The 23,442-nt window shown below is 36.4% G+C and overlaps 1 protein-coding gene across 2 annotated transcripts in view; it reads left to right on the forward strand.

Annotated features, from left to right (window-relative positions):
- The window catches only part of VAV3 (vav guanine nucleotide exchange factor 3), a 147,698-nt gene that overhangs the window by 112,438 nt on the left and 11,818 nt on the right, over positions 1–23,442 (forward strand). For both annotated transcript variants that reach the window (XM_077182118.1, XM_054638054.2), the window contains exons 20-25: positions 7,296–7,432; positions 11,094–11,159; positions 14,746–14,780; positions 16,532–16,648; positions 17,322–17,409; positions 20,544–20,673. In XM_077182118.1, coding sequence (XP_077038233.1) covers positions 7,296–7,432; positions 11,094–11,159; positions 14,746–14,780; positions 16,532–16,648; positions 17,322–17,409; positions 20,544–20,673 — 573 coding nt within the window. The remainder of the gene's footprint in view (positions 1–7,295; positions 7,433–11,093; positions 11,160–14,745; positions 14,781–16,531; positions 16,649–17,321; positions 17,410–20,543; positions 20,674–23,442) is intronic.

Consider the following 23,442-nt stretch of genomic DNA (forward strand, 5'->3'; position numbering starts at 1 on the left):
TATTTTGCCCTCCCCATGTCCTTCCCCCATATTGCCCCAGTGCTTGCAAGTTTTCTGTTTATGGAAGAAAGGACTGCTTTACTTCTATAAGCAGAAACTTAACAGTTGGCTTAAGGCTTATGGTAGCTGATCCATGCTTTAAAAATCAGCCTTGTGTAGGTTTTTGATTTCAAAATTAGGTGGCAAACTCCAGAGTTCTGGTTATTCATATGCCAATAGTGAGACTTGATTGAACAGTACACAAAGACAAAGCAGTTAAAGAGAAGACAAGTGGAATACTCCTGAGTCCCAGGCTCTGTCAGCATTTCAGCCACCTTGCCTTTAAAGTGGAAGGAGAAAGGTGTGGTTAGGAAACAGTTCTTCACTGTGAGGGTGGTGAGGCTCTGGCACAGGTTGCCCAGAGCAGCTGTGGGTGCCCCATCCCTGGATGTTCGAGGCCAGGCTGGATGGAGCTTGGAGCAACCTGATCCAATGGAAAGTGTCTCTGCCCATGGCAGGAAGGTTGCAATGAGATGATCATTTAAGTGCCTTCCAACTCAGCCCATTCTATGACTTTATAAATGTTAGACTTAAAATCAGTATCTAAAATTAGAACTTTTAATTACAATGACATACAAAAATAATGACTTAAAACTGGGAGAATATAAAGTTCAATTAAAATATCTTCTTTGAGGTATATACTTATTAGTAGTGTTAATTTTGTAGTAGTAATTATTTAAATCACTGCCATTCTGAAGAGAGCTCTTAATAGACTATACTGGCATCTTCATGTATGTGAGTTCTGTAATATTTGTTATAAGTACTTGGCCTGAAAGTTAAAAAATCCTACCCCAATCTAGTCTCTTTTGAGGTGTTAATAGACTGCCTCAGAAATTGAATGTAAGTGGGTTTTTTAAAGTGATTAGTAGTGTTGCTTTCCTCATGTCTCCTCCCCAGCTGAGAAGGCCTTCTAGACAAGTTTTGCCTTGGCAGTAACAAAGCCATTGACTTCTGCTGGTTGTAGGGGATAGATGACACTGATGAGGAGTTGGGAAGCTGCTCTCCTGACAAATGCAAGAGAGAAGAACCAAGTTTATGGTTTATTCTGCAATAAAATGATTATGAACAGGATTTTTAAAAATGAAGGTAGCAGAGCCAATTGGAAGAACATAGAATGCCAAAGGACTTTGTTTTCATATAGCCCATGCTCAGATTAGAGCTTTCCTTTAACTAGCTTTTAATATTAGTGTTGGACCTAGATGATGTTGCCAAAAAAAGGTGTCAAAGCTGGTGATTTTGTGTCATGGATGCTCAGATTGTGGGTATAACAGTTCCACCTGTTCTTCACACTGCTGTCCTCATCAACCCATCTGTTTTTCTCTTTCTATCATAACTCCTTGCTACTTTATTATTTGCAGTTATGCTTCTTGATCAGAAGCCTTCAAAGTGTAATTTTACTTACCATAGTGTAAATACTAATTTTTTCTTTCAATATGAGTTCCCCTTTGCCTGTGTCTCTTTAATTTCTTCTTTTTTAAAATTCTACATGACACTCTGAGCCCACTGTTCAGACATTTAATCCCATGAGACACTGCCATGAGTTACTTAGCCCTCACTTCTTGGTTGGAGTGTGCAGAGGTATGGAGATGTATCTGCTCAGAGATTTCAGGTGGAATATTATCAACCACTAAATGTCAGCTTCTCTCTTAGCAGGACTGCATTCCCTGTGTTAGTAGCTGCAAAGATATAAACCAAAAAAGGTCAAAGCAAGTTCAGAGGTTCCAAACAGACACCCAAAATGCTGTTGTGGTGAAACAAAGGACAGAATTAGTGAGCCTTTGTGCCATTTCCTGTATGAAAGGCAGTGTTGTTTTCTTGAGATTCTGGAAACATCAGGATGTGGCCTTGTCAGATAGTCTAAAATTCTGTTTCAGGTTCAAAGCCTCATGAACTCAGGAGGCTTCATTCCATTTCATTAGTGGGTTTTTTCCAGTCAGGTTCTAAATACTGGTGACTAGGCTAACTTTTTCATCGAGAAAAAGAAAGTCTACAATTTAACTAAGAAGAGATGTTTAATGCAGACAAAGTTGTTTCATGTCTTTCTGGCAATAGGATAAAGTTTATCCACAAATTCACCTTTGAACCCTGCTGTCCTATATGCTGTGTCATTATTTTCTGTGTTAGAATGATCCCTGCCTGAAGCCTAAACCACCTTTTACATTGCTTGGAAATAACAGATGCTGGAATCAATTTTGACAGATAGAGGTCATAATAGGGTGTGCATTATGCATGTTGTTAGCAAAAAATAACATTTTTGAATCTCTGCATGAAGCTCTGAGGGTCATTCAGTGTTGTTGAGAAATGCAGAGCTGCTGTAAGGAATACAAGTAGTTTACTTTTTCTGGTTTCATATATAAAGGATATTCTAACTTATTATGTACTATGTTAATTCTAAATTGTAGCCTCCTTCTCTGACTATAATTATCAGATGAAATACTCAAATGCATGGTGCAGTTTATGAAAGGCTTTATTCTTCTATAATATAACCTAATTGGTACCTTTTAAATCTTGATCTATCATGCTTTCTGTTTTTCTCATGAGCTACAATTTAGATCATTAATTTATGTTAGCTCTGTGACCCAGAGCCTGGCTATGAAGACTTTTCTAGGAATCTGGGTTTTTTTCCTGGTTTTCAAGTCAAGTAAATTTTAGCTATTTATTGGTGTCATAACTGGATAAGTTTTGTTTTTGATTTCAATGTTGGAAACTACCAGGTTCTGTTGTATCTTTAAATTAGAAAGTTTCCTGATAAAAAACTTTGTTATGTGGAAATTTGACTTAATGGAAACCAATGGGATTTTTATCATTAATGATAATATATGGATGAAATCCTGATCTTGTCCTTTGTGTTGGAATTTTAGCCTCTTTTTAGCATGTTTGTGAGTAACATTTTTGTGCCAGTTATGTTTCTGCAGTTGTCAGATACTGTCAGTACTGCAGCTATGTACATTGCAATGGCAGTGTGTCTAAATGCTTCACATATCTCACCTTTCAGTAATTAATGCATAGAGGGTCTATACTGTTTCTGTCACAAATAATCCATAATTATACTCTAAATAATTAATAACTCTAAAACATTTCAGGTTTCTGTAGAATACCACTTTTTCTTATCTGCATTATTGAATTACAGCAAGTCCTTAGGATTCTTAATGAGTGTATTTGTTATGAATCTATATGCCAATTAAAAACGAAATGTCAAGAATGACAAGGAAAATATCCTAGACTTTGCCTGTCTGAACTTCTGTAAAGCAGCTGGTGTACTCCCTCAGAGGAATTGGTCTCTTATGAGAGGAAGCTAAAAGAACTTGGCTCGTTTAGCCTAGCAAAATGAAGGTTAATAGGGGTATGATTGCTCTCTTTAACTGTAGTGTGAAAATAAAAGCAGACAAGGAAAAGAACTCTGCAGGCTCCTGTTTCTAAATGGATGTAAGTTGGCCGTGAACTAATTTACACTGAAAAGTAGAAGATTCTTCTTGTGGTTTAACCCCAGCCAGGAACAAAACGCTAAGGTGAGAAAACGCGTGGGTTCAGATAAGGACAGTTTAACAGCTAAAACAAAAGCTGCACACACAAGGAGAGCGAAAGAGAGATTTCATTCACCGTGTTCCTTGGCCGGTCTGTTGTGCAGCCATCCCAAGGAAAGCTGGACTCCATCATGTGTAATGGTGACTTGGGGACCCAAAAGCCATAACGCCAAACATCCCTTCTTCCTCCTCCTTCCCCCGCTTTAAATCCTGACCATGATGTCATATGAATGGCTTATCCATTTGTTATTTGGGGCCAGCTGTCCCAGCCATGCCCCCTGTCAGCTTCTTGTGCACCCCCAGCCTACTGCCAGGGTGGTACAAGATGCAGAAAAGGCCTTGACATTGTGCAAGCAAACCCTGTTTTCAGCACAAACTCAAACCATATGTGGCCTCATATTGCCTTTTCTGAAGAAAACTACCCCAGCCAAAGCCAGCACAATTGTAAATGCTCAGAGTATAGAATTCTAGTATGAACAATTGGAACCAACAGTTTTGTTTTAGGGTAAGGTTGTAAAACTCATAGATTGTTTGAGATGGTTGGTGTGTTAATGATGGATAGGTCTGGAAGCACCAAACCCCAGTGTTTGTCCTTGTGTATGTTAGGAGGTGAGTGCTGACCAATTTCTGCCCAATTCAATGTCCACCAGCTCACTGTTAATCTGCTAAACTCTTTCTGTGCTACTATAATGAAATCTGTAATTGCATGCTGAAAAGGAAGTTAAACATTCTATTTGGAGCTTCTTGACTCTTTCCCTTAATTTATTATTTTTTCTGTACCCCATTTATTTTTTCTATGCTTAAGGGAAGAGAAGAAGACTTACCTGTGAAAATTTAGCTATTCCAGAATAGTATGTACTTGTTTTTCATTGATGATTCAAAGATGTCATTTAGTCTTTTGTTCCTGGGAAAACTGATTTAAAAGAATGTTTAAAATGATATGACAAGGATAAGTAATTTTGATATTTTCATTTAACTAGCAAAACCTATTAGTTATGCACTCACTGCTTTTCTATCTTTGATACAGGCTGTGTGTGCATGTGTGCTGTTATTGATACTGAAATGTTATTGATACTGAAATATGGCCCTCAGTGACTCAGACACTCCTGTTGTTGGAGAGTGAATTTACCTTCAGTTGTTTTACTTGGAGCTATAAAGTACATTTCAGAATCTGAGTCAAATCTAACATGTGCTAAAATAATTAGCACCAAAATACCATTTCCCTTGTTCATCCATGCATTTTTTTATCCATGGCCTTGAAGCTAGCAGGCAGTATCATTGCAGAAGGGTCTGAATGAAGAAGACATGGCAGTGTCAGTGATTACTGTGTGTTGCAGTGTACTGGAATCCTGGCCCTGCACCCCAGTTACTGCAGGTGCTGGTTTATGTGAGAGTGGTGACAGTGCACGTACATTGTGCTAGGCAGTGAGGATTCATAGCAATGACAGTGCTGAGCACAAAGAACTCCCAAGCAGGCCAAGGACAACAATTGGATAAAATAGGTGGTAAAATTCCAGTAGAAAAATAGGATTTGTGTGTCACCATAATGGAGACCAGCCACAGCAAGCAAATGAGCAGTGTAGGTATCACAGTTTCTGTAGGCATTACAAAAAATAAGTTTTAAGGAGGGTTCTGAAGCAAGATAATAAACTCCATTAAGGCTGTAACCTAAAAGCCTATTTAAATGATGGGATTATTTCTAGTGATGTCAAGAGGTGTTAGATCAAATCTTCCAACATTGTATCTGCCACGGTAACTTTGTAGTCACAATTGCCATAGGATTTTCCAGAATCAAGCATACTGAATTTTACACAAGTGTTCTGGGCATGGTACATTTTAACAGGATTAATTTTGTGTTACCTTTTGAATAATTCTGCTAGTTGACACAGCACAGTTTCTCCCTTTTTTCCATAGTTATCTTGCCCTGGTTTTCAGAGATGCCAATAATCATAGAAAATAGAAATAAAAAGTACTTTTATTCATGTTTATGATTAATAACTTAAAAACTATAGTATCTTAAAAAACCACCAGGATTTTAATTGAAAAGTACATTATTATTTTCTGAGCATATTCTGATGAGCTCAATCTAAGGGTGGGGTTTTAAGTATATTCTATCTTCACACTAATAATATGATAAACGAAATCACCAAATACATGGTTTTATAATGTGAAGAATTTTTTGTGCATTTTTTTTGGCTTCCATGTATGTCTCTTAGATGAGTACCTGCTGACAGTCTGCTTGTCACATACACAGGACTATAATTGAGATTCTGATGGGGCGTTTCCTTCCATTAGGACAAAGTTGTCAGATCTCAGTAGACACTTGTGTGCAGCATTACTTCTGTTTGCCATGCAGTGCATGGAGCATTTGCTGGTGCTGAATCAGTATATGAAAGCCTGAAAGTCTTCAGTTTGGAAACAAAGTAATGACTAGTATTTGCCTAAGTGGAATAATGGCTTACTAATAATTAGGTGCTCATTTTAAGTATGCCAGGTAACTTGCAGAAACAGTAAAAGTTAAGGTGTCATTTGGGTTGAGTAATGTAAGAGCTAGTATTACTTTGCTTAATGTTTCATCAGCACTTAGGATTAGTATTTATTCATTAATACAGAGAGTAGTAATTATGGAAGGTGATTTCTTTCATGTTTCATACAATTTAGCAGAGATCATGGATATTTGTGTTTGTTGCCACCTAAATTACAGTAGTGATCTTGCAACAGAAATAAGTCTTCTGTGGGCCTGCTGATCCTTTGTTGTTAGAATGAAGTTAATGATGACCTTCCAGCAAGAAACATGTTAAATATGGCAGCCCAGCAACCTTGACTTTACAGCCTGTCACTCTTATCTGTAATTATTAATATATATTATTACAAAACTCTTATTTAAGCAAAAACTGCCTGGTTAAGGTTTGAAATTGATATACCCACTTAACGGTAATCTACAGTTTTATCTTCTGACTGAAGATACAGGGATTGCCCCCATATTTGATACACTCCTGTGGAGGATTATTGAACTGTAGTTACTAACAGTGCTGTAGTTGTTTGCACAAGCAGACAGAAGTGGGTTGCTCCCTTAAAAAAAAAAAAAAAATCCCCAGCACAGCTTAGTTGTCTATGATGCAGTCAGTATTGATGTGCAAGGACTAGTGTGCATCTAGAGTTCTTGACTTGGAAATGAAACCTTCAATTGATCCAGGCTTTGCTACAGGCACCCAGAAATTGTGCCATAACATGAAAATTAAAAGAAAAAAGTGTTGTGAGAAATCTAAAAGAATTGTGATCCTGACTCTCCTGGCTGTGTTCACATCATGGCCATAGGGTTTTGGTAATAGCATTCTAAAGCAGATGAGATTATTCACGTTGGTGACTTTAATGCTAATCATTGAAATCTTTGCCTTAAACTATAAAGATAGCCTTAATGTTTGAACCCTATGGAGATCCATGGGTATGCATGTACAGGGAAGAGTCTCCATAGGAATGAAATCAACTTTACCCCAAGAAGAAAGGGGGATAGAGATGTTTTTCCAAAGCGATTATTTTCTATTTGGTTGTGCCTGCTATAGTACTAAGTACTAGTGCCTTAGTCAAATACCTGCTAAAGACACAGTGTTTCTTTGCTTGATTGCTCTCATGGTTTTCAGATTCTGTAGATTGTCATTAAATAAAAATTGATTCTGGCTTTTGGGATTTTTTTTCTGTTTGTTATTTATTTTTTTAATGTTTTTTTCCCAGGTTTACCAAAAATGCAAGTCATTCGGAACTACAATGGAATCCCACAGCCAGCAGCACAAGATGGGCCACCATTGCATATCCAGATTGGGGACACTATTGAACTCATTAGAGGAGATGCACACAGCTTATTTTGGCAGGTACTGGGTCGTTTAGCAAATGACTATATTCTGTTTGTCCAGATATCAACTTCTTATTGATATATTGCTCTCCTATTTTTTTTTCTTTTTGAACAACAACAACAACAAAATTCTTTGTGGTTTATCCAAATAAATGTCTAATACAACTAATTTTGCTTTGAAATTGCCAGTCGTTCCTATATGATTTAAATCTTCATTCTTGCAACCCTAAAGTAAGAGTCCTGGTGAATAAATCTGCAAGAACATGAGATTGGTGGCAATCATAGTGAAATTATAAGAGTTAAGGAGAGTGTTTGCAATTCAAAAAAGCAAAGTTTTTGAATTTTCAGTGTCTGGTTCTGTAACACAACATAAGTAAAAGCTATGCTGACAAAACCCAGTTAGTGAATATTAAATTTATTAGGGAGAGAAATAGCTCTGCAAAACAGAACCACACCTAAACTACTTGCTGCTGCCTCAAGTCAGTTAAGGATAGGGGTTTTTATATACATGGGAAAAGTATATTGTATTGATGGCAAAATTTGCTGTCATGTGATTCACATCACTACTTTTGTTACTAAAATTTCTTCTTAAGTGAGTACTATAAACATTGAAAATGCTGACTTGCATTCACTTTAACAGTAAATACATTAAAATATCTCATTTTTCTTGATTGCTTTCTTAATTGTTTGTATTATTGGATACATGGAAATAGAGCTAAACAGAACTATCAGGAGATTACTAGAACAATGAGTGGAAAATATCTGTCTTCTTGAATTGATGTTCCTGTTTTGATCTTCCTGATTTTTTATTTTAAGCTATAATAAGGTAATGAATATAATATAAAAACTGCCTGGTCTGTTTCATGAGTTAGATCATACTTGTTTGTTTTGGCTTCTGTTTTTCTGGCTACAGTTAGGATGGAATCTTCTTCAAACTCTTCAGGACAGGATCAGTGAACTCTTCCTATGTCACTGTATCATCCTGAACATTTAATTGGGGGAAGTAATAAACAATAGAATTACTTTATGTAAAAAATATGTAAATAGGCATAACCAAACCACCTTACCCCCTCCCAAAAAGCTCTCCAAACCCAAAGAACCAATCAACTCCCCTCTAAACCCCCCAACCTGTTACTTAGCACGCCGTGGGTACTTTGCATCACTAAAAATAAATCTTTTTAAATGACAGAGTTTGGCCTGTATAGTTTTGTATGTAGGACTTGGTTCTGCAAGGTCTAGAGTTCTGATCTGGAGAAGCATTTAAACCTGCTCTTGACTCAGGACTGGCTAGAAGGTAATCATCTGACTAACACAATTAGTCCAAGCCAAAATTACTGCTACCGTGTGGGACTGATTCTATTGCCATGTTCATACACATCTGTCAGCTCAATTTACTGGAAATTGTCTTAGAGGTAGTTTGTGATTATCATGCTAAAGAATTTAGCTAGAATCTCATTGTGTTTAACTAGCAGAAACCAGAGAGTGTGTTAGGCTTTTCCCTAGAAGCCTCAGTAATAGATTTGAATCCTAATGGAAATTGTCATCTCCATTAGCATCATTCAGGATTTTTTTTTTCTCTCTTGTCACAGACTGCTTAATACAGATTTTTCTGAGTCTTTTAATGACATCTACATTTTAAAATGCATACTAAGAAAGAGCCTGTAAAATGCAATTTATATTAAAATCTTTAATTATTCAAAAGGGCTTTTAGGGTAATTTACAGCTGACCCACTAGACTAATATTACAATGGTTTTCTAAGTTGACCATTCAGAAATTCATATGATTGAAATAGATAAGTATGTGTGGTTTAGGTAAAACTTTTTCATTCTTTACAGCACATCAAATAAATAATACAGGTTACTAAGCAGTGCTTGAGCTGTAGCTGAAGTGTGGTCAAACATGTCTTGATAGACATGAATATGTTTTGTTCAGTGGCTGCTCTTGTTGAGTGTGGTACCACTTGCTATTCAGGTAGGATTAGTATTGAAAATAAGTATCACTTAGATGGCAGACTGTTTCAGAGCTCTGCTTAAAATTAGGTCTGTACTTGAGTGGGATTTCTGTTTCAGGAGTAAATAGAATATATGGATACAAAGGGTAACCTTTATTCAAGCAGATGATGTGGAATGGTGTAAGGCTTTGCTTTGCCGAACACAGGTTCAAATCTGTGAGATTGTCACTTGTTTGCACAGAATTATTTTTTAAAATATCACTAGTATAAAGCACTTTTAGCTTAAATACTGCCTATGTGATTTTCCCTCTGCTGCCTCTGCACTTCTCTGTATTTTTGGTTAAAGTGGTAGCTACAGTGTGTGATAAATTGTATAGTGATCTACAGAGAATGGTGCACTCACTTATTGTGCTTAGGATAGTACCAATCAAAGAATGTTTTTATTTGTTTTCATAAACCCTTGTTATTTTTTTACATTCAGCTCCACTCTGTTGAATTTTCTGAGCTCTATTTTTTGTGGCGATATTATTGTAGAATTACACATTTAGTGTTACAGAAACAAAAGGATCTGAAACCCTGAAGAAATCCTCATGTGTGTTTATGAGGGTTTTTCCCTTTAAATTTTTTTAATTTGCAGGTATGCTATCAAAAATAAAAAAGAAATATAATTTGCATGATTTCAATGCTTGTCAAGTACTCATGTTTAATCTCATTGCCAAATGCTGAGAGTATATTACATTTACAGTCAGTGTATTACATTTAAAAGAGGTTAAGAATTTATGTGCTTTTAAAAAATCAGTTAAATTAAGACATTTGTTTGCCTAAATACACATTTTGATGCCTCCATTTTATGAATCTGTGTTCAGGATTTTAGGTATGTGCTCTCTTCTACTCTGCCATGTGTCTTCATTGCCAAATATTACTACTAGGAATAAAAAGATGCTTTAAGGTGCTCTTCAGAAGAGCTTGGTTGGTGTTGAACTGTGTGTGAGTTGCTGATGCATGGATTTGTGATGGTCAGGTCACTTTTGGTGCTTAGAACCTGGAGTGGTTCCTTGTGGTGCAGGAAAGGCTCAGTTTAGGCCCTGCTGGATACATTTCTGCCCCTGCTCTCCCCATTGTTGTGTGAATGCATCTCCAGCATGTCAGTACATCACAGTCATCTTTAATTCTTTAATTCTTTAATTCTGCTGGTGTTCCCTGCCCAGTCGGTTTCCACTGACGTGCATCCCTTATGGAAGTGTTTAACACTGGCTGTTGGATCCTGAGCTCTGAATCCCACTGGAATTTGGTCTCTCAGGTGCTGCAACCACTGCTGCACAGTGGTGTAGCCATTTTGGGGATCTGCAAGGTTGCAGGTGGCAGCTTTCTGTAGAATGCCAGCTGAGGAGGAAATAACTTGAAAGGAGATAATTAACATTAATGAAGATATCAAACACTGGCAGACATTGACAGAACTGGGAATCACATCACAGTCTCTGAGCTCCCTTCTTGCCTCTTATCTCTCAGAGCTTTCAGATCTATCAGTTATAATTATTACTTAATTATATTAAAACCCCAACGAAACAACAACAAAACCCACAGAAATATTGAGCAACACTTTATTAGAACAGCATTTTATTTTAAAGACTCTTGTCTTTAAAATTTATTGTCCTAAATCACTGGGCATGCATTATTATTTACTGTTAATCCCAATTATGTCTCAAAAATTGATTTTTTTTTTTTTAGGGACGAAATCTAACAACAGGAGAGCTTGGATTCTTCCCAAGTGATGCAGTAAAACCTAGCCCATGTGTAAGTACGATTTAGTTCTGTTTGCCACCTTACAGGAAAACTGCCTAGTTCATTAGTTCATCAAGATTAATTTTATCTTACAAAAATAATATTATTTCTAGTTCCTTGCTGCTTTCATGGTGGGTTCAGTATTGCTTAAAGTAGAGAGTTCTAATACTTTTGGTTATTGGGTGTAAGTAGGACATGTCAAGAAAACAAGTTTGATAAGCAGGTTTCACTTTTGGGAATATTAATAAATTGAACTGTCTGAAGAGTTCCCAGAGTGTAGATCAAATACATTTTATGTGAAAGTGCACTTTCTCCCTTCCCCAGCAGAAAGGTGAGAGTGCTGTGACTCTAATCTATTCCCCAGTCACTTTGGGTTAGAGAGAGGGATTACAGCCTAGGTACTAAGTTTAAAAATTGTAAAACTAATATAAAACTTGGAATTCTGACTGCTTGATAAATTTTCTTTTTTCTTCATGCTCTTACTTGTCTTTACTTCACACAAGAATCTTCTCAATCTAGAAAAATTTTTGAAAGTAATAAGAAAAATAATTTTCTAATATGTACTCTAATATGTACTCAAGAGTTTTATGTACAGATGTGATGATATATTAATATAAATACACTTGTTCCTTCTCTGCCCTCTGTGACACTGTGCATCAGATTACTGCCTGCCTTTGTTGAGATTAATTGATAAAACCCCATTAACTCTGCAATGAATCCTAGTCCTTACTTTGCTTTAAGGTAGTTTTCACTTACTTGAACCTGATTCTTAACAGTTTGACTTATTAATAAAATTCCTTTTGTTACAGCAATCAAGATATGCCACTTCAATGGCTTTTATAAGTAGGTGGGGTCAGCTCTTAGTAGCTGCATTTTGATATGTCTTTGGGGCTTATTGTGCCTTGATTTCCAGACCAAGTATACATGAGATCCTAAAGAATATAAGAATATTAAAATACCAAAATACCATGGATTTTGTTTGAAGAGGAATGCACAGACTATTTATAGGTACAAGTTTTTTTAGTTTGGGTGAGAGGACAAATCTGAAATAAAGATGAAATTGTGTGAATTTAGCTTTCATCCCTCCACCCTTTGCTTATTGTTAAATTTGTGAATTTCCCACCCCTAGCTTATTGTTCAAGGGTGGACTTCCCATTCCATGGTGTCACTGTCAGTGACTCCATCAGTCATTGTGTAGTCATTGACCCCAACTGTAGCAGCACTTTTAGGAATCACCAATATACTTTAAAAGCACTGTCAGTGTAATATCCTGAAGTTAGGAAAAATGCTGCTGGGGTGTTATGTAGGTATCTTTCTACTGGTAAAGCTTTCTGCTAAATTTAAAATACACTATTTAGAGGAGTATTGAAAATAATGCAGTTTTACAGAATGAATAAATACTATTCATGAAATGTTACCAACTGGTGTCATGATCAGAACAAAATGATAAATTGATGCTTCACCACTGTTAACTTGGAAGGATGAAATATAAACATCTTATTATGATAAACGATGCAGTTAAAGATACTGAAACATCAATCAGGTTTTAAACATGCTATAACTTTTACTGTTATTATTAAGTCTAACAGTCTTTACAACCATCTGATATAAAAATGCCCAGAAACAGCATAAAATCCATATATCAGAAGACTTTAGGAATGAATATTGAATGAAAAACTGCTGAGCTCCAGAATATCTATATTCCAGACTTTTCACAGATGTCCCTATAAACAATTTTTTCCCTTTAAAATAAGTAGTATATGTCAGCAGACATTTTATGCCCTCTGTGAGTAATATCTGTTTCTTCCTAGCTTTCCTCCATTTTTCTAGTTTCTGTAGAGGCATTGAATACATAGCACAGTAGGAACCAAGAGGTCCTGGAAAAACATTTGATTTTATCCTCTTTATACCAATGAACAACACTTGTTATAGGAATATATTTGTCCATTCAAAATTTACAAAAGCAACTACTCATCTATCATTTAACTGCTCTGGAGGATCGACTTAAACAATCTTTGAATTTTTATATCCTATATCCTTTCCAGTTTATTAGCACTGCTACAGATATTGAAACAAATTTGAAATATTTAAGGATATCTTGCAACATGTAAAAAACATGTTAAAACTTTGTAATTTTTGAAATGGTGGCCTTGAAGGTTCAAGATCGCAGGTTGGTGATCAACCTGTGTCATCAGGTCAATCACTTCAAATGTCACATTTGAAGTGAAGCATTTCTCTTAGGAATTGTGTGTCAGCATTTACATGGTCCATTTTTTGCCCGGTCTCCCCGCTAGAGGCAGAGCTGCCTGAATAACACCATCAGTACCTGCAGGGATGGGCAAGGCCAGTGCTGCTGCCAGGGTGACCCCTGCCTCTCCGGGGTGCCCTGCACCCCTGAGGGCTTCATGGGCTGCCAGCACTGCAGAGGCTGCTGAGAAAAGAGCCCTTTGTCTCCTCTCTCTGGGAATAATGCACGCTTCCTTTCTCTCTCTCAAGAATTAGACTAAATGACTGTTTAATACCTGTTAAGATTTACTACTACAGAAGCCAAACACATGAGCCTGGTTTTGTCACAAAGAACTTTAATGTCTTCCAGACTGAAGTCTATTTCAAGGTCAAGTCTAGAGACTTGATAGAGATCTTGTTTGATACCTGAGGTCAAGACAGTGGGAATTGTAATTGATTGCAGTTCAATCAATTTAAGTTTCGAGGCCTTTGTAATAATATTTTCCTGACTTGATTTGTTTTTGGAAGTCTCTTGTGGTGACATTCCATGTATCATTAATAAAAAAAATTTGAGAAGAATGTTACTGTAATTTCCACCCTATTAGAGTCCAGAAAATAAAATATCCATTGGTTTTACTTGAACGAAAAAAACAAAACACATAAGAATATGTGACCTTAAGTTATAAGTGTGTGAGATTTATGTTAACCTTTCACTAAAATTCATTTTTCAGCACTGTGCATTTTCACACGTTTTAGAAGAGTAGGGTAATACTGAGTTTTCACACACTAATGGGAGATGATACTGTGCCTCTTGTGCATGAATAAACATTATCTATACATATGTTTGTGTACATATAACATCCATTTTGCAAGCTGATTACAGTTCAATTTTTAAATTTAATTTCAGAATCAAATGACATGTTTAGCAAGATACAGTACAAGAGCTGCCCAAGTCAAATACAAAGGAATGAGTGATGTCATGTGATAGAAGTTGTGGAATATTCTCAGGTCTCTCTGACGATTATAGAGCATACTTCCCAGTGGCCAGTCTAAGGCCACACAGTCCTGAATACATGGCATGAGTTTTATACATTACTGTAAATTGATTGCATGCCTTAGTGCACTTTTCTACAATACAGAGCACTGAGCTGTTTTGTTTATGAAATTTGAATATAGGCACTGTCAGAAAAGCTTTGTTTGAACACTTCTGTGAAGTAAACCTACCCAAAACAAACACAAGAAAAGAACTTAAAATATTCTGTACTACTTTCAGAATGATACAGAATATCTGTCCTTTATTATAACTTCCTCTAAAGAAAATAGACTTGTGGACAAATTAGATCACCTGGATCTGTATCTTTTGATATTCTAGGTTCCTAAGCCAGTAGACTACTCTTCACAGCTGTGGTAAGTCTGTCTTTTCTTACAAGAATCTCTGAAAGAAGCAGTCACAGAAAGCAACTGTGTTTACTACAATTTAAATTGTATTGGTTTAACCTTTCTAGGCTTCAGAAGAAGACATTATGTAATGGTTTGGGAAAGCAATACCATGCATTGCCTAAAAGCATTTCTGGTATAATGATTTTGATGTTTTGTTTACATGTCTGTGGCTGCACAGCCTTAGTCCCGGAGGTCTGAAATAGAACAGTAAGAGATGGTTATAATATGAAGCATGGAAGTATATCTTAGATGTTGAGTGAATAAAGGAAGGAATAATATTAAATATATCTTGTATCATGAATAATTCTGCATTTCCTAAAAACCCCACCCCCAACACTGGAGCTGTAGAGATACAGGTGGCACCTGGGAATATGGTTTAGGGGTGTCTATGGTGGTGCAGGGTTGGACTAGATGAATCTTGAAGGTCTCTTCCAACCTTGATGATGCTTTGAAAAAAATGTTGTATCAAAACTGCAACTACTGCTCCTCTGGGGTTTATGAAGTGTGTGAACTCCTTCCCACAACTCAGAAAAGACATGGTGGTTCTGAGAGAGCAGAGTAAGCACCACTTGTGTTCTTTCACTGATTTTATGCCTTCCCATTTAGACATGAGTTCTGACTTCCTCTTAACTTGCTAAAAGTGAAATTAGGATCACACCCAAACAAATACTGATTTTTCATAACAAGCCAAGTAAAGTGTTTATTATTTAAAATTGATATTTTGAATTAATTTCTATCATATGGTCTATTTATAATGTTGTTAGAAGAAAGCATATTACTGGCATTAGTTTTTATCTTCTATGGATTTTTAATAAAGAACTATTATTTTACTTAAAGTTCCTTTCTAATTGGTTGTGATGTATTGGTGTGAAATTTTACATAGTGGTGGGCTGTGGTGGTTGACAGCCTTTGTAAAATGGTAAGATAAGCATAATTTCCCTGGAAGCTAGGTCACTTTCCCTAATTAACAGTTTTGTAACCTGTGGTTTTGCAAATGAGTGTCTGCTGACAGCCTCTCATGTGGCTACACACACCACAAGGCAGAGCAAGGGCACAAATCTGCTCGTGCAGCCAGGCTGCAGAATCAGTGATTTATTTGTCTTAGCTTTCAACATTTAGCATCAGCTTTTTCAAATTTGGATGGGTTTGGCTTATTTAGTTTTTTTTCCTCTGGATGTTGGGTATACCCACTGCACTTCAGCCTGTAGAGGTTATGCATAATTATGAAATGAAATAAAATCCTGTCTTGTGTAAGTACCAAATTTTCAATTACGTCTTTTGTTGACCGGATCTACCTCAGGTGGCTGCTTCTCCATTCTGTTGCAATAAATCTCCCTAGAATTCAGGGAGGTTCAAAGGTTCTGGACCACTGTTGTATTGCTTCTCTTGCAGCATATGATGCAGATAGACTAGCTGGTTTTATGAACTTTTCAAGCCAGTAGTCATTCAGCTATGCTTGGGCTTGAGCACTTTCCTTAGCAGATATTCTATTCAAAATCCATAAAAGTACTTTTCTAATTAGGAATTCCACAACCCCCAACCAGGGAATTTTTTCATGTTTTATTGTTTATTCAGGAATCTGGAAGTGGTATTCTGTTGCAATTGATTTATTTTTGGTCCTCATGATATGTAGAATATTTTCACTCTCTATTGCATATTTAATAGACCTTTGGAGCTTGGAAAAAAATCATAGGCAATTTTTATTTTCCTTGTTACAGGTTTGCAGGAGCAATGGAACGATTGCAGGCAGAAAGTGAACTAATTAACAGAGTAAACAGCACTTACCTGGTGCGGCACAGGACCAAAGAATCAGGAGAATATGCAATTAGCATTAAGTAAGTGGAATTGGATTAAGAATGCCTCAAGAAAGTTTCCCTGTTCTCATTTTTGTCTAGATAGTATTTGAAATAAATATAGAAAACAAGCCACTGTTTCCATTATATAATTATGTGCAGCCTTGAATAGAGTCAATATAGGAGAACTGAAGTGCTGTCAAAAAATATCCAGGATTTATGGGAGGAAAGAAGCAATGGTTTTGTGATGCTGATGTAGCAAATTGGGGCTACAAAAATAAAGGTTGAGTCTGTTGGAGAAGAGTAAGCATTGTTTGCAGTACAGTGAGATCTGTTCAATTGACTTTGGTGAGAATTCAAAGCCCTTTGCATCTCAGACTGTTCAGTAAAATGTGGGTTTGTACATTTTGTGGGTGCAAACAATTTTTTTGCCTTCGTGTTGTTGATCAATATGAATATAAAAGCAGGAAGTACATGGGAATTCCCAATTAGAATAAGCAGTTAGCTGTGACTTTTTTTCTGATGACAGATTACTTCTTTAGCTGTACTTTAATAAATATGTTTGGTTGATTAGATGTCAACTTTGTTTTGGCAAGATATACATTTTGTCTTAAGAATTTATGTGTGCAGTGTTCTAGGGGCATGCCCTCAGGTAATTATTGATTGTGTCTGATTAAAAACACATTTATATTCATAAGTTATTCATTGCCCACAGGTACAATAACGAAGTGAAACACATCAAGATTTTAACAAGAGATGGCTTTTTCCACATTGCAGAAAATAGAAAATTTAAAAATTTAATGGTAAGCATTGATTAGCTTTTTAACATTGTGAGATTTTCTTTGTAGCTGTTTCTGTTAGAGAGAGCTACTTTGGTTTATGAAATTCCATAAAGCTATGTGAGTGAAAGATTTCAATTGTGTCCACTCCTGCTAATAGGATAATTTTTTATGTTTATGGTTTTAGCTCTAAGTGATAATTTTATGTGCTTAAGATATTGTTAGGACTGGACTGTGTCCCTTGTAGTGAAGGGGAAAAGAGGAGGAATTTGAATCCTATTCATCAGCCCACTCTGGAGTTAGGCTGAATCTGGAAAGAAGAATTTGATGTCTTTGGAAATCTTGGTTTTTAGGAATCAATTGGATTAAAATTTATGCAGCAGCCTTCCTGAATGCATAATCAAGTATGTGAAAATGCTAAATAAAAATGAAGGATAATACAAAACAAGAGCAGGGGGAAGCCTTAAAATCAGGAAGCCTTGGAAATTATTTTAGTTTAACCACTGATACTCTTGTAAAACTAATACTCTGTAAAACAAGAGCATCCTAGAAGTGTGGAGAGATTAAATGATAATCTGGAAGTGCTCATTAGAACAGGAAGAACATAAACATGCATTTCTTGATGAAGAATGCACCAAGCTGTTATTGCACTCTTATCTTTATTTCACACTTACAAGCCAGTGAGTTGTTTAGTTTTAGGGCTGGGGACCCTGAGATCTTTTCATTGTTTAGCAGCAGAAATGATGGTGTTGCTCACACACACAGGGAGGTGGCTGCTGAATCTGTGAACCCTGCAAATGATTCATTGGAAACGGATCATGGCAAAGCACGGCAGCTGGAGTGCCACACTGCCAGGTTTCTTCTTATGGCAGTGGTGCAGTTTAATGCACTGGTGCAGGCTCCAAAGTAGAGCAGAAATATAAATAAAGGATGTTTCCATCCAAGTTGGATGGAAAATGAGCAAATAGAATGTTCAGAATTAGGAGGACAGAAGAAATTTCTGGTGTAAGGACCTCACTGCTACCAACTTAGCCTTGCTGACATTCAAGTAGGAAAGAATTATTTTATAATACAGATATAGGGTATTATGAATTCTGCCCTTGAGAGTTAAATACACAAGTGGTGTGGTGTTTGTACATGCTGTGGAACAACTGCTTTGTCCTGGATAGATGCAAGAGAAAAAGTAAGAGTGTCTTAAAGAAAAGAGGAACAAAAGTAGATTGAGTAGAAGTGGGAGCAGAAGAGAGACAAAGGCAGCATCCATGGAAATGTTAAGTAGTGATCTGCAGTGACACAGCGTTTTGTACTGCTTTGGAGGGGAAAAAAGTAGAAGAATTCTTGTGTCTACTTTTCATAGTACGTTTGAAAAACTTCCACCAAAGTAATTAAAATGTGCTGAGTGTGTAGAGCAGGGTGCAGTGAAAGGTCAGTTTGGCTGCTGCTGTGAATCAGGGTGATGTGACAGGCTCCTGAGGCCCCCATCCATGCTGGCACGGACTGCTGAACTCACTCATCTGTTTGTAAGCTTGCTACTGTGATCTGTGAAATTCATGTTTTAGAGGCCAGTTGTCAAGTCAACCATTTTCATGGAAGAATGGAATTAAAACCTAAGCTTTAAAAGTAACTCTGTGACATGAAATGATTTTTTCTTTTTCCTCAGTTTAAAATCATTTTACTTATTTTGCCAACAAACAACATGTGTCCATTTGGAATTCTAATTACTTTTACCAAACAAAACAATCCTTACAGACTTACACTGTGCAAAAAGATAACAGAAGTTTCATACTAATTATATTCCATTTATCCAGATATCCTACCTTGAATGCTACTTACTTACAAATCACACACAGTATTGTCATGGTAATTTGAATGTCTGGATATTCAGTGATGATATGGGAGTAAATTTCATTGCTGACATTCCAGTTTGTGTGATGTGCTGATATCAAACAGCAAAGCCCAAAGCGTTCTTAGTATCACTGATGTAAGCTATTATAGGCTAAGCATTTTGGTAGCTTTTTGTGGTGCTGGATGGTTTTTGTGTGTTTTGGTTTGTTTCCTGATTTTCTGGCTGAGTTTTTTTTCATAGAATAAAATGATTAAACACAGTATGAGCTCCTAATTTTAAGCTTGGCTTGGTCAACTCTGATTTTGCAAGTCTAGATGTAAATAAGTGGAATGAATTGAGGGGTTTATAGTAAATACATTGCTTTGTGCTTGCATTTCTGAAGAGTGAAATCTCACATTGGAATGGATCAATTGAAGTACATTTCCATTGAATTGTCCAGTCACTTTTAATCTTATTCTAGCTCCATGTACAAACGATGTGATATTGAGATTTCTTGGGCTAATTCAAATGTAGCAGACAATGGCAGGGCTTGAAGATTGCAAAGGAAGAGCATGAGCTGTCAGAATCTTGATGAGTGTTGCCTTCTTTAGAGTAGGAATTTGAGTCACTTGTCTTCTTGGTTACATCAACTATTTCCGCTATTCTTTCATATTTACATATATGAATTTTCGCATTTATATGTGAAATATTCCTGTGTGTACCTGTGAATGCTTATATAGATGCACACACACAGAGACAATGAAATTTTTGGATTGGGTGCCAGGTGAATGTGAAATACTGGATTTTTCAGTCAGTGTGCACTGTCTGACATCTCCCAAGCCTGCCCTGCCTTGTAAGTTTTACATCATCTGAATATCTGCTGTTAACTTACAAACCTTGTGCTTTATTTCAGATCTGTGTACTTACAAGTGCATGTGTAGATAAACATCACTTATTATTGCAAAAGAGATTTCAGAAAAGAGGGACATTTACAATTCCATCCTTAGCAAGCAGCTGACCTTGCCTTCTGCCTGACTCCTGAATAGCAAAGCCATCCTCAGCTTGACTTAAAGGAGCAGCAAATGTTGACTCTGACAAAAAGATTTTACTTGGCTGGTTTTTGGGGTGTATTTTTTGGTTTGTTTATTTTGTTTAAATATTTTAAGTGGCAATATGAAAGCTGGTAGTTTATATTTTTAAAAACAAGCATTTTCTATGGGATGTATTGTAAAGTACGGTTACAGCTATAATGAAGCTGTCATTGGCTGTACACCAGCATGTTGAATGGTGTGTGATTTCAATTTCCAATGCAAGTCTTCTTCCTTTCCAAAAGGAACTTGTAGACTACTACAAGCACCACTCTCTCAAAGAAGGTTTTCGAAGTTTGGATACTACTCTTCAATTTCCATACAAAGAGTCTGAAAACTCAGTGGGACAGAGGAGTAACAGAACAGGTGGCAATGGTGAGGATTATAAATTTTTGTGGATTACTTTCTGTCATATATATATGTTGGGGTATGTATATATATATTAAAAGGACAAGGTACTTGAAGCGTTTTCATTTTCCATTTTTGACATATAACCAATTACTATGGCAATGCTTTTAGCTAGGATTTTTGGAAGCTAAGCAGATTCAGATCTGCCAGGGAATTTATAAACATGTCTAGCAAGCTTGTCTTGCTGCCAAACTTAAAATCTCCCCGATATTCAAAAATTCTATTAGACATGCTGGTGAGAGATTAAACTGCATCTTGCCTAGTTTCTTAAGAAATTTGCATATGTGCAGCTACAAGTGTTAATATCTGTGAAAATTTCTAATCCTTGAAAAGAGATTTAAATAAATCAGTCTTGTAGCATAGCCCTATGAAGTAGCATCTCAGTAATGCCAAATAATTGCGTAAAAAAATTATATTTACTATATAATAATTATTTTTATGCATGTTTTTTAACATTGAATGTTTATTAGAGTTCCCTTACTAAGCTTCAAAAGTTCATGAACTACTATCCACTGTAAATAGCAGTTAAAAAGTTGTGAAGTGTAGAGATAAACTGAGAAGCCTTGCAATGCATATGCTGACCTTTATTTAAGCTATTACAATGTAAGTGGAAGTTAGCATGATTTTTAGGACAGGTTCAATGTTAATGATAAAACCTTCCACAGAGGCTGGCCTCTGGAAAATATATAATATATATATATATATATATAATATATATATAAATATATATAATATATAATGTTTCTGTCAAAGAGCAATATTAGATTTGCTGTTCTGCAGTCATTGGCTGCATCTTTGTACTGTAAGAGATAATAAGAAGAAAATAAAAATTAATGGGGATTTTAACAATATGGAGACTGCCCAATCTAGTCTGTGTGATGATGGTGGTGGCTTTGTTACTTTCATTTGCTGTGTTTGTGAGCTTTTGTTTACTTGCTTGCCTCTGTTCCATAACATTTCTGTAACTTCGGAGGCTTTCTTCCTCTCCTAGTTAAAGTGAAGATAATTTAGGACAAATGAATGTGAAAAACCAGCATGTCCCTGGCATTTCATTTACTGTCACTACTTCCCAATTCATCTTTCCATTTCTGTTCTCCTTCACTGCTTCCCAGGACTTCTGTTAGTTGTCTCTTCTCTGTGGTGTTCATGTCCATTCCTGGTGAATTTCTCTGCCCTGTCCTTTCCTCTCCCTTTAGCTCATGGTCTCCCTGTGATTCTCTCTTGATATTTACTCTGCATTTTTTTTTGAGTTATTGACTGTGAGCTGAACCAGATTGTTTTCTTTTTTCCTTAGGCCAGTTAGAATGTATCTCAGTTTGAATGTATCTATACTGTCCACCAACTTCTTACTCTGCAAGAGCTCAGTAATTTCCTGCTTTACAGGATACAAGATTTATGGTACATTCTCATTAACTTCAGTCATCATACAAAAGAAAACATCTTCTTTAACAAGATCTTTTAGGCAGTATGTGGGAGAGCAAGAGAAATGACTGAGGGATGCTCTCATTTTAGTCCAGGGGATGAGGAAAGGCGTCTCTGCTGCAGTACCTATCAGCCCTTTGCTGCTACAGACTGTGCTGGTGGAAACTGCAGGTTTTGTCTTAGAGCAAACCTTTCAATTCCCAAACTCCTCATGTAAAATCTAATAGAGTTCCATAATTCTGCTGCTTTATCTAGATTGACTCTGAATGACACTTCCTTTAATGGATTGGACAGTAAAGTGTGTCCCCATGAGTGTGGTGATTTATTTTTTGTTTTGTTTAACCAAAATGTCCATGATTATCAGTCCATCTGTGGGTCACTCTGCTTGGTTTTAAACTGTCTTGTTCATTTTACCAAGCTGATGTAAGAAAAGCCTTATATTTATGCAGTGGGAACCCTGCTGGGCTGAATTTAGAAAGAATTTGGGAAGGTTGAGGCTGCAGTTTGGCTTAGTAGAGGAAGCAAATAAATCACGTGGGGCAGCAGTTGGACATGGATGTTACTCACAGCCTCAGTGAGGACCACCACACAGCTCATTTTTTGGGATCTCTTCCCACATAATCCAAATGCAAGAAAAACTGTTGGAAGGAAGCTAGACAAAGGAGGTGAGGAGAGAGGGGGCACTTGTCTGTATTTTTTCAATTTTGCACGTACTCAGCATGGGGCTGAAGGTAGTGAATACAATGGGCTTTGACAGTTTGAAGCTAATTTAGAGAAGGATTTGGGTTTAATGCAGTATTTTTCTCTATACTATTCACATATCTGGATTTTTTAATGAAGCCATCTTTTGAAAAGACATCAGCATTTTTTTTCAAAACAGTGAATCTTTAGGATATATAACTGACAGAATAAGTGGGAAAAGTATTTAGAAAAAACATTAGTTGAACCACTGCAGACTTTGACAGAGTTTTATAATTTCCTGCTGCCAAAGTCTTTGAGCTGCTGTGAAATTGGATGGCAATACTGAATTGACTTTACTTCCCAGAAAAGAGTGAGAAAGATGTATGTTAATTTATTTTTGGTATTTGTTATGTTTTCATTTAGCCATATGGGCAAAGAAAAACAACTGGTATTTCATTTAACTTGTGATTTCTAATATGAATCATAATAAGTCACTTTGTATCTTCTTAAATTTTCAGGGAATTTGATTCTTGCTTCAGCATCTACTTGATTTTTAGAATAATGTTTTAGAACATTAATAAAAATCTCCTAGTGGGATAGTTATTTTGCCTTTCCAGTTTTTGGCTTCCCACT

This window comes from Agelaius phoeniceus, chromosome 8, assembly GCF_051311805.1.
Source record: "Agelaius phoeniceus isolate bAgePho1 chromosome 8, bAgePho1.hap1, whole genome shotgun sequence".
NCBI classification, from domain to species: Eukaryota; Metazoa; Chordata; class Aves; order Passeriformes; family Icteridae; genus Agelaius; species Agelaius phoeniceus.